We start from the raw sequence: 12,151 nt of genomic DNA on the forward strand, positions 1-12,151 counted from the left end.
CGGCTCTAGTGTGTGCGGCTAAAGAGGGGCGATGCTAACCGAATAATAGAACGACTTTAAACTGCCTGCAACCTCCAAATCCTCCCTCTTCTCTTTTTCTTTTCATAAGTTCTTGATTCGCCTTGGAAGTTCGAGCTTATTTTTTGCTCGTTCGAGGAACTTCTGGTGGTGTGGATTCCACAGGTCTTATGTCGCTTCCCCTCACAGTTGAATAGCCCTGGAACGTGTTGGCTGTATTATGGATCAGCCCATCGCGATCGATCCCTATTCCACGCTCCCTGACCAGCTGGTGTTACGGGAGCTTCTGCAAAACTCGGAAGGGCAGGGTGAGTACTCCGTGGCCATCGTATTTACAAAGCTCACCACCGGTGTAGAAAGTACGCCAGAAACGATCCAAAAGCTGCATGCTCTCAATGATCCCAGCCATGCAGCCTTTGACCCAACCGTGTTCCAGTTCTGGGAGACGCACCACCTTCGCGTCCAACTCCCCGCCATCGTTCGGAAGTATCTCCTGGAGCCCTATATCGCCTGGGCGCAAGGCGCCGCACGCTTTCCCACCGATGTGGTCATGGTGACACATCTTCTCCTCTACCTCACCACCTCGATCCCCAGCGCTATCTGGCTTCATTGCTACCACTTCACCTGGGTGCATGGCCTCCTCCATTGGGTGCTTCATGTCTGGTATACCGGCACCTACACACTGATGAAGCACCAGTACATCCATCTCAACGGAATTCTCGCACCCTCGTATCGGTGGGTTGACTGGCTCTTTCCCTACATCCTAGATCCGCTGCTCGGTCACACCTGGCATTCCTACTACTACCATCATGTGAAGCATCATCATGTTGAGGGCAATGGGCCGGACGATTTAAGTTCGACCATGTGGTATGATCGGGACTCCCCCCTTGATTTCGCGTGCTACGTGGGCCGCTTCTTCTTTCTCATTTGGCTGGAGCTGCCGTTGTATTTCTGGCGCCGTGGGAAGCGAGCGTACGCAGTTCAGGCTGCCTTTTGGGAATTGAGCAATTACCTGTTCCTCTATCTCCTGTGGAGATATGGCAATGCCCGAGCTGCCTTCTGTGTCTTTTTCCTGCCACTTCTGACGCTCCGCTTGGGCCTCATGGCGGGGAATTGGGGCCAGCATGCATTTGTAGATCCGCAGGATCCTACCTCCGACTTTCGCTCCAGTATCACCTTGATTGATGTATCGGTGAGTTCCCATTCTCCGTGACTAAATGCATGATTCTAAATCCGCTTTTTCCTTTGTGTGTGTTTCTAGAGTAATCGATTCTGCTTCAACGACGGCTACCACACCTCGCATCATTTACATCCGCGACGACACTGGCGGGACCATCCGCAGGCCTTGTTAAAGGACCGGTCGCGCTACACGGACGAGCAAGCCCTCGTCTTCTGCAACATCGATTATCTCATGCTTACCATTAGACTACTGCGGAAGGACTACGAGTATATTGCGAAATGCATGGTTCCTATCGGGACCCTCCAAACCGCCATGACCCTGCAGGAGCGGGTAGCCATGCTGCGCGAGCGCACGCGTCGGTTCCCGGTCCATTGCATGCGCCGCAAGTGACCGGCAGGAAGTTGCATTCTCGGATTTGTTCATTAGACTAGGCATAGATTTAGGTTCTCCAATCCCCGTTGGAACGCGGATGATTTCAAAATAGATTCCAAGCCACTTACCAATACGGGATTTACAACGGACCGTCGCTTCTCACTAGGAATACGAGGTGCATATAGTACAGGTACTAGTACATGTGTATTGTACAGACCTTGATACAAGTGACCTCCCAAAACAAATCCTGCCAAACTCACATTCCTGTCATTGCTGAACTGCAATTAATATTCATCTGCACAAACTATTATACGATGTCATTTTTAGAATCCACAAGACCGATAACCAATTATCTTGCCGCTTCATACTACATGGCGAAAAAATTATGTACTATACATGTCTCGACCCACCAAAGTCGGAGACCCAATATCTTCCGAACCCTAATGTAACCCTAGTATGACCAGTTACGTAACCTTAACCTTAACTTACAGTCTCTTGGCTCTTTTAGCGAAGCTCCCGGCAGATAGTGGGGCATAAGGCTACCTATAATAGTTAGTTTCCTCTGCCTAGCACAATATAATACATAGGGCTGAGAAGTTGAGGCAATTTCCTGCATTGAAGTAGACACTGATTCTGTTTGGCCCCCGTCCTTCAGTGCCTGGTCTGCGTAGCACCCTGGATACTGCTGTTGTTTTTTACTTTGCTGTATTGATTCTGTCACATGAATTTATTGTTTTGAAATTGAGGTATTTGTATTACAATACCATACAAGACGTATCGTTTCTTGTATCCTCCTGCCCCAAGGGAAAAGAGTAATTAATTCTCTAGGAAATAGATACTCCGTAGCCAGGCTACTTGCACTGCCCATTATCACATCGAACAATAAGTTCCGCGTCCTTAAATGGCGATTTATATTACATGATAGCTGAGCGACGTAGCCCGGGGATTTGTATTCCAATATCTATTCCACTAAATTCTTGCTGTACTCCCATCATAGTTTTCAGCATTTCTAATTCTCTTCTATTGGGCTGCAAAGGGATACACCATGGCACCGTTCCCCCCTCCACCTCTTCAATCTCTAGGTGGGCTGCTATCTACCTGTTCGCCAAGGAATGGTCTTATAGGATACTAATATATATCGCTTTCCAGAATGGGACAAGTTGGCCATTGTGCCGATGGATGGTACGAAATTTCCGACGACTACTATGCTTGACCTATCAATCAATGTACATGGTGACTGAAAGTCTTTCGCCTCATTTTAGTCAATGGCCATGTAGAGTGCGACTATTCCGCTTCCACTGGCAAATGGTCTGAGCCTCGATTTGTCGAAGACCCTTTACTGCAAATCCACGGTCTTGCGCCAGGACTCAACTATGGTAATGTACCGCGGATCGGGAGTGCCTAAAACGATGTCTCATTGTTCTGTTAGGTCAGCAAGCCTTCGAGGGCATGAAGGGTGCGAGCTGGCGGAAGACCCTTATCTTTGATTAGCTGACTGACACGCACATAGCCTACCGTGATCCCCACGGCCAGATTCAGGTCTTCCGACCCAAAGACCATGCGGCCCGCTTGGCCCTTTCCTGTTCCACCATCGCCATCCCCACGATTCCAGAGGATCTCTTTCTTCGTAGCATTAACCTGGCTATAGTTCGGAATGCGGAATATGTGCCCCCGCATGACACTGACGCTGCTCTTTACATCCGACCTTTAGTCTTCGGGTCCGACCCTTTCCTCGCCGTCTCGGCTGGCATGGGATACAAGTTCTGTATCTACGTCCAACCTTATAAAGCCTATCACGGGGTTCACCCACTTCAGGCTCTGATCTTGGACGATCTTGACCGAGCCGCTCCCAAGGGAGTTGGCCATGTCAAAGTCGGTGGGAACTATGCCCCGGTCCTAAAATGGAGTGATCAGGCACGTGCCGAGGGCTTCTCCATCACGTTGCATCTCGATAGTCGAACCAACTCCCAGATTGATGAGTTCAGTACTTCAGCGTTCATAGGTTTGAAGAAGACCGGTGACTCATTCACGGTCGTCGTTCCAAGCAGTCGCTCCATTCTGAAAAGTGTCACCAGCATTACCTGTCTGGATCTCGCCAGATCGCTCGGATGGACAGTGGAGGTTCGCCCGGTAAGACCTATTTTTCAAAAAGCCTAGTTTAGGTCGGCATTATTATTGACCAATGGATAGATTTCGTACTCGGAGCTTCCTTATTTCACTGAGGTCCTAGCTACCGGAACTGCGGCGATGTTGGTTCCTATTCGGTCGATCACACGGAAATCTACCGGCGACACATTTGAGTTTAGCACTGATGGCCCCGGCCAAGGTTGCAAAAATCTGTCGCAAGCTCTCTTAGACGTTCAAAAGGGGATAGCAAAAGTTGACGCTGAATGGCTCTGGCATGTGTCACCGGATGCAGACATGTGCTAGGGACCTGGAGGGCAGGGAATAAAGTTCTGTTCTTTGGTTGGTCAACAGAAGCAGAACGGATTCCGATGTACTCAAGATTAATTAGACTCTATGCGTCATACGTACATTATCTGCATTGCATTACAGCTAGGTTGCCACGACTGTATCTGCTACTACAGTCGGAGAGATTTGATCAAACAGTATAATTATATATCTAAAGAATAATTATTATTATTGCAGTGGCCTTCTCATCTCCTGATACATGACACCTTCCAAGTTTTGCCGTTTACCATTGCATAGATGCCCCAGTGTTCTCTGCGGATATACACTCTGTTTTGTTCACCACTTGCGAACCATCAACATGCCAGAGTTAAAGTTCCAAATATGTTCACTACGCTCAGAAATCGGAGGCTTTGAGGATCTTAGTGACATGACCATAGCATCCAGTGGTGGTGCACACTTGTTGCTGCTTGGCAGTCAGTGGCTGACATGCATTATGTTTTCGGCCACTTTTTTACACCTCAGGCATTCTACTCATGTCGACGTCCGGATGGCGCACGGAAACATTTGGCTCCCACTGCTTGGCATTGTAGCACTTCTAGTGGGGATCTAATCTATAATGAAGTTAAACAAAAGGGGCCTGTACTTGTTGTCCGGACTAATGGAAATGCCAATTGATACCGGGCCAGATGACTCACCAGACTTTGACCCGTTTCCCACTCTTGAACAAATGAAACAAATGCAGTGGACAGCAGAAGGATGAGCTTACAAGTGACGATGTAACATGAACCAGTAGCTCTTTGCTGTACCAGATCCTGGTATGTATTTAATACATCGACAACTGAAACAAGGAAATATACATACGTACGCACTCCATTACATACATACATACATACATACATACATACATACATACATACATACAACTACCTCACCCCAGTCCCAGCAGAGTAATACTAGCTTAGGCTAAACATATCTCAACATGTCTCTCCAAAAGAAACACCACCTTACGCCAATTTCTCACTCCTTTTAAAATAGAATTTAAATGCCTCGGATTTCTGATTACCTCTGAGCTCTCTTGCCAAGGGCCTTACCACCTTTGGACAGCGGAGGCAAGTTGAGCGCCGATTTCCTCGAGCTATGTCTAACCGTGGAGCTGCGTCCCTAGGACGGGCTGAAATCCGAGCCGGAGGATAACTGCTTACGCTTGGTCTTGAGAACTCAGTGAACTCGCCGCTAAGCGGTACAAAGTAGCTGCCATTGGGATTGGTAACCCATTAGATGCCCATTAAAATGACACAGGCGTAAGGATGGGGCCAGCAGGAAGTAGCCGTGAGAAGTAAAGGAATAAGACCAGTGTTTCTAACATCGTATTCGCTGTGTTAACCAGAAAGGTAGAACTAGTAGGATGAACTTGGGAGCTCTTTTCCATTCCTTTTTTTTTTCATTTTTTTTTTGGTTTTTTTGGTTTTTTCCCTCACATTGTTTCTTCCTACGCATAAGATCTGCGTCTTATCATCATCCAACCATTCCCCTCTTGTTGACCGTGCAAGCTTTCGGGTCGAAGAATTTTTGCCATGGCAGTGGACGTCAGGATCCAGCGAAAGCTGGCTCGCACGTTGCTCATTGAACTAATGGCGTAAGTAAAATCCGTATTCAAGACGTCGTTGGAAGGGAGCAATTGATCAACGAACGTGAGAACTATCTAGATACCAATTCGCGTCACCGGTGCGATGGATTGAAACCCAAGACGTGATTCTCTCGCACAAGGACTGCGAAAAGATCATCGAAGTCGGCCCGAACAGCACTCTTGTGGGCATGTTCAAACGAACCATAAACAGCGTGTATGAAACTCAGGAATGTACCAGGGCTTCCCCACGGCGGCTTCTGAATTCAGAAACGGATACGAAGGAAATCTACTACGAGCATGTTCCAGATATTCCTGAGGCCGAAAATAATACCAATGACAATGGATTAGTGGCTCAGAAACCAGGTGAGTGTGCGGCAGAACCACCGATAACAGCGAAAGCTGCGAAGACTGTACCAGTATCCACCACTGCAGCGAGAGTGCCTGTACAGGTGGAAATCGATGATGAGGGGGTCAGAACGCAGGATATTGTGACTGCAATTGTCTCCAGAGCGTTGAAGACAGTCCCCATGGACATTGACAGTACCAAATCTATCAAGACATTAGCTGGAGGTATGTGGATAGCAGAGGAATCCCCAAACGTGTCGCACAATTGGCTAATGTTACAGGTCGGTCCACCTTGGAGAATGAGATTGTTGGTGATCTTCACAGCGAATTTAGTTCCTTACCAGATCGGGCAGAGGATGTGCCTCTGAGTGAGATATGGAGGGCGATGCAATCCAATCATAAAGGAAATCTAGGCAAGGTTTCCAAGGCTATGATCAATTTGATGTTCACCTCAAAAATGCCAAGTAGCTTCACAATCACCCTGGCAAGAGACCAACTTCGTACGCAATGGGGGTTAAAACAAGGGAGGCAAGACTCCTGCTTGCTGCTCGCCGTCACCCTGCAGCCCGTTGCACGAATCGCTACGGAATTAGAAGCAAAAGCTTTCATCAACCGTGCCGTCGAACTATATGCGTTCAACGAAGGAATCACTCTGGGCCCTTCCGATCCTACAACGGACCAGAATCCAGATGCTGGTATTCACGTCGACCCCGAAGCGGTTAGGGCACTGATGGAGTCTCAGAAAGCATTGTCCAAGCAGCTGCTTGATGTATACGCATCTCATGTCGGATTGGATCTTGAGACACATCGGCAGGCATTGGAGATCCTTCGTGAAAATGTGGAAAAAGGATTACAAGCTGAACTCGACATTTGGACCGCAGAGCATGGCCAGGACTATGCGAACGGTATTCGTCCGCGGTTCGATGTACGAAAAGTCAGACTGTATGACTCGGCATGGAACTGGGCCCGTCAGAGACTTCTCGAGCTGTTCAGTGTTGTATCCGCTGCACAACGCGGAGAGGAGTTCATTCTGGATCAGAATGCGGTTTCGCAGGTGTGCTATTCGATCGCCAACGCGGCGGAAGAGACGGTCCTCCCCGTTCTGAATGAGATGATGACCCAATTGCAAGACCATCCTATGCTCTGCTCCATTTTCTCCAAGCTGGAAGAAAAGTGCAGGCAAACTTTGCAATCTGGTCCTGTTTTCAAGGGAGCCCCAAGACAGCGGGCACCCTGTACGAGACTTGATGCCGAAGGCAACTTGCAGTATCATGAGAAGGAGCGCAGCGCATCCCTTCGCTTCACCGACCTAGCCATGCCGACTTCCCAGACAGCAGAACCTTATCTTCACTTAAAGGAAAGGCATACCCATGGATATGAGTATAGCCGAAAGCTGACAGGTCATCTTTATGACGCTTTGGATCACGTCGAAAAACAGGGGGAGACATTCAGCGGCCAAACTGTGTTGATTACGGGGGCCGGAATTGGGTCGATTGGTGCAGCCATGATTCGTCATTTCCTCCAAGGAGGCGCGAAAGTGTTAACCACAACATCCTCCCTCTCCCCAGAGGTAGCTCAGAAATATCAAGCCATCTACATGGAACATGGAGCCCGAGGCTCGCAATTGATTGTAGTCCCATTCAATCAAGCGAGCATCCAGGACGTGACCTCACTTGTGGAGTATGTGTATGCCGAGAATGGCCTCGGATGGGATCTGGATTATCTGGTCCCCTTTGCTGCCATCAGCGAGGCGGGTCGGAGACTGGACTCGATCGATTCCAAATCGGAGCTCGCGCACCGGATCATGCTAACCAATGTGTTGCGACTGCTGGGCACCGTGAAGACCTGCAAAGAAAAATACAAATATCGCTCTCATCCGACACAGGTAATACTGCCCTTATCACCGAATCACGGAACATTAGGCGGCGATGGTTTGTACAGTGAATCAAAACTGGCCCTGGAGACCTTGTTCAACCGCTGGCATTCCGAGGACTGGCAGGATTTCTTGAGCATCTGCGGTGCAGTCATTGGCTGGACTCGAGGGACGGGCTTGATGAATCAAAACGACCTGGTCGCGGAAGGTATTGAATCTGCCGGCATGCGCACCTTTTCGCAAGAGGAGATGGCATACGCTCTCACTTGTCTGTGCGTTCAGACCATCAACGAGATCTGTCAGGAGGGACCCATCTATGCCGACTTTACTGGGCGAATGGCACACGTGCATGGGCTTCCTGAGAAGCTCCAGAGTCTGCGGCAGGAGCTCAAGGAGCAAAGCGAAATCCAATCTGCGTTGTTCACCGAGTCTGCGCTCGAGCAGCAGTGTTTTGCTAACTCTGATTCAACTTCACAAGGAGCGCAGCGGGAGCGAGAGGGAGAACAAAGGGCTCATGTTCGCTTGGAGTTCCCCAAGACTCTTGAGTATGACAAAGATATCAGGCCCCTAGGTCCTGATCTGCATGGCATGGTTGATCTTCAACGCACTGTTGTCGTGACTGGATATTCCGAGCTGGGCCCTCATGGGAACTCCCGTACTCGATGGGAAATGGAAGCATACGGCGAGTTTTCCCTGGAAGGTGCCATTGAAATGGCCTGGCTGATGGGATTCATTCGTCACTTCTCTGGAACCGTGGATGGCCGGCCGTATTCAGGCTGGGTAGACGTCAAGACCAAGCAGCCAGTGTCAGACGTCGAAGTGAAACAAATCTATGAAGAGAGGATCTTAGACCATTCCGGGATTCGTTTCATTGAACCAGAGCTCTGCAACGGATATGATCCGAATAAAAAGCAGTTTCTGCATGAGATCATCCTCCAGGAAGACTTCGAGCCAGTTGACGTGCCAGAGTCGCTGGCTGAACAGATGAAACTAGAGCATGGGGAGTATTCTAGTGTCCTCAGATCTTCAACATCAGACCTCTACCGTGTACAGCTACGCAAAGGAGCAAGATTATTCATTCCCCGCGCGATGCAATTCAATCGAACCGTCGCAGGACAGATCCCGACAGGATGGGACCCTCGGACGTACGGAATCCCAGAGGAAATCATAAGGCAGGTTGACCGGGCCACATTATTTACTCTGGTGTGCACAGTAGAGGCTCTTCTATCCTCTGGGATCACCGATCCATATGAGCTCTATCAGTATATCCATATCTCAGAGGTCAGCACATGCGTCGGCTCGGGTTTCGGAGGGGCGGGTTCCCTATCAAAGATGTTTACCGGCCGTCATATGAGCCTGGAAGTGCAGAACGACATCATTCAGGAAACCTTTGTCAACACGATCGGTGCTTGGGTCAACATGCTCCTGTTATCTGCCAGTGGGCCCCTTCGTACGCCGGTTGGGGCTTGTGCAACGGCCATTGAGTCTCTAGAATTAGGATATGATACAATCGTGACAGGAAAGGCCAAGTTCTGCTTGGTCGGAGGCAGTGATGATTTCACGGAAGAGATGTCATACGAGTTTGCCAACATGAAGGCCACCAGTAACACCCACGATGAGATTGCGCGAGGTCGGGCCCCCAGTGAAATGTCACGACCTGCCACCAGCACTCGGAATGGATTTGTGGAATCCCAGGGCTGCGGCCTCCAGGTCCTGACTACTGCGGAGTTAGCTTTGCAAATGGGCTTACCCATTCGCGGTATTGTCGCATTTGTGAAAACCTCCAGTGACAAGGCCGCTCGATCCGTGCCCGCCCCAGGGAAGGGGGTCTTGACTAATGCCCGACACATTGCACCCAGTGTGGTGTCTCCTCTTTTGAACATTGGCAATCGCAAGAAGAGGCTAGAGTTCCGGTGTAGGCAGATTGCGGAGGCCCGAGATATATCATTGCAAGATCTCGAGTTTGAGGTGACCACCATGATAGCCCAGGACTCGACCGTGGACGTGGACGCATATGTTCGAGAACGTCGCGAGCAGATCCTGGCAGATTTCCTTCGGGAGGAGAGAGATGCCCGCTACTCTCTCGGCAATAGCTTTTGGCGAAATGACCCTTATATCGCCCCGCTAGCTGGCGCGTTAGCCACTTGGGGCTTGACCGTTGACGACTTGGATGTCGCCTCCTTTCATGGCACGTCGACCGGGTTGAATGACAAAAACGAGTCCAGCGTGATTCAGCAGCAACTAAATTCTCTTGGCCGGCGGAGGGGAAAATTGATCCTCAGTGTCTTTCAGAAATATCTTACCGGCCATTCAAAAGGTGCCGCCGGTGCATGGATGTTGAACGGTGCACTCCAGATGTTGGATTCAGAGCTGGTCCCGGGTAACCGCAATGCAGACAATATCGACCCATCTTTCAGAGAATTCGACCTCATTGCCTACCTTAATCATCCGGTGCACGTCCACAACCTCAAAGCTGTTTCAGTAACCTCCTTTGGCTTTGGGCAGAAAGGTGCGCAGGCCGTCTGCGTGCATCCTCGTTACCTTTTTGCGACCTTAGGGAAGGATGAGTATGAAGCGTACCTGGCGCGCCGCATGACCCGACAGAAAATGGCAGATGAGTATTTCTATGAGGGGATGAATTCCAACTCTCTGTTCAGACCCAAAACGGCGCCACCATTTTTATCCTTGCAGGAGACGGAAGCGTATCTGAACCCATCGGCCCGATTCTATAAATGATCAATTCCTGTACATATCACTCTTGCTGTTGTTATCCTGTCTGTGATTCTAGCAGACCTTTGACCTGTTTAAAGAGTATATTTCTAATCCTTCTTTCAGTTCATCGCATGTGCTGCTCTGGACTCGCCATGCTCTACGCTTTTCTTAGTATGTACTGCCAGTGATGTAAAGCTTGATGGTGTGCTGCTATAGATAGACATTTAAGTACTATATCTGATTCAGTGAATTGGTACGGTGTATCACAAAGTGCGGTTCATGGGCTTGCAGATGTCCTTTCGTCCCGGGGGACCCATATACGTTCCCTCAGTGTTCGCGATTCTGCGGCCTGATCAGGATCGCTCGGGGTGGGAAGGATTTCAGAGGACTAAAGGGGAAATCTGCCTTGACTCTTGATTGAAAAGGCAAACTGACGACTAACTATGGCTAGTTATGGGTCCCCTGACCCAAGCGAGGTGGTCACCAAGGCCTCTAAACAGCGGATCTTCTGGCAACAGAGATCGCTCCACTTATGCGGATTTCATCTGTTGTCCTATGTTCACTTGCGCATCCTCTACATTCTCTCCTTTCGACAGCCGAGGACCCCAGAAATATCGGTTGTAATTCAGAGGAAGGTTGATTGATATTATTCTCTTCTGCAAACCTGTGGTTTATATATATATATATAGTATGGATATTATATTAATTAGATATTAATTAAACTCGATATAGAATTTATTTTGCACATATAAAGCTCTAACCTCTATAGCTTACCTGATCAAGCCTTAATTTATAATACTTTTTCCCTTAAAACTGTGCTCGCACGGCAGTACTACTGTGTACACTTGCAAGAATTAGCTAGGTCTTGGTAAACCACTAAAACTGTTAAGGTATTTAGATAGAGCCCATTTAACCCTCAGGCCAATTTTCCCGTTGTCCCTACGGCCCTGTTCGCTACACAGGCGCTCGATGACCCGCAACACGTGGCTTTTCTCCCCTTTCCTCTTTCTTTCCAACGATTTTTCTGTACATAGCCTATTATAGGTTCCACGTGTTTAGCCTTTGACATCTACAGGCGGTGAGGGCTGTCACGTGGCAGCTCCGACTCCTGACACCCCTGACAAAACCCATTAAAATAAAGGAAGGAAAAATATTCTTGCATAATTATATGTCACGGGTTAAACTCAGTATGGTGCTCAGACTAAGGTCTTCGCTACTATACAGGGTGCTAGATGCGAATGATCTTCGATCAGCCGTCTTGTACCTTATATTTTGAAGTGGTTTTATCTCTACTAGCGCAGAGACAACCAAATCGTCACATCAAGCCTCTGATAAATAGCAACTGGCCTAGTTAAATTGAATATAAAGCCCTACATAAGAAATATTGATTTCATGGGCAATTCTCAGGACAATTCTAGCGGTATCAAAGGGCCTGGCTGATGTTCTGGGTCATGTGACGGAAGACGCGCTAATGGGCCTGGCAGCTTTTTCTGCCGGGTCTGACCGAACTGTGTCCTGTACTGAGAACGGCAATGGTCTTGGCGTCAGTAGTTATTTGCTTGGTAGGGAAGTTGGCAAATTTATTATATTATCGAACATCCCCATGTACTGG

At 48.8% G+C, this 12,151-nt stretch overlaps 3 protein-coding genes across 3 annotated transcripts; all 3 read left to right on the forward strand.

Moving 5' to 3' along the window:
- Window positions 1-238: 238 nt before the first annotated feature.
- ATNIH1004_002843 (uncharacterized protein) lies at window positions 239-1,588 on the forward strand (the record flags this gene model as incomplete). Its single annotated transcript, XM_033567528.1, has 3 exons — window positions 239-326; window positions 375-1,210; window positions 1,280-1,588. 3 exons carry the CDS (start codon window positions 239-241, stop codon window positions 1,586-1,588), a joined length of 1,233 nt encoding a protein of 410 aa, XP_033429523.1.
- Window positions 1,589-2,615: 1,027 nt separating this feature from the next.
- Window positions 2,616-4,000, forward strand: ATNIH1004_002844 (uncharacterized protein; the record flags this gene model as incomplete). The annotated part of the gene is made up of 6 exons (XM_033567529.1): window positions 2,616-2,652; window positions 2,720-2,752; window positions 2,833-2,946; window positions 3,000-3,026; window positions 3,081-3,700; window positions 3,761-4,000. The coding sequence occupies 6 exons, from the start codon at window positions 2,616-2,618 to the stop codon at window positions 3,998-4,000; spliced, it is 1,071 nt and encodes a 356-aa protein (XP_033429524.1).
- A 1,556-nt stretch (window positions 4,001-5,556) lies between these two features.
- Window positions 5,557-10,563, forward strand: ATNIH1004_002845 (uncharacterized protein; the record flags this gene model as incomplete). Its single annotated transcript, XM_033567530.1, has 3 exons — window positions 5,557-5,618; window positions 5,689-6,179; window positions 6,236-10,563. 3 exons carry the CDS (start codon window positions 5,557-5,559, stop codon window positions 10,561-10,563), a joined length of 4,881 nt encoding a protein of 1,626 aa, XP_033429525.1.
- Window positions 10,564-12,151: the final 1,588 nt, after the last annotated feature.

Source organism: Aspergillus tanneri, assembly GCF_003426965.1.
Source record: "Aspergillus tanneri strain NIH1004 chromosome Unknown AapTan_1_pilon_pilon_pilon, whole genome shotgun sequence".
NCBI classification, from domain to species: domain Eukaryota; kingdom Fungi; phylum Ascomycota; class Eurotiomycetes; order Eurotiales; family Aspergillaceae; genus Aspergillus; species Aspergillus tanneri.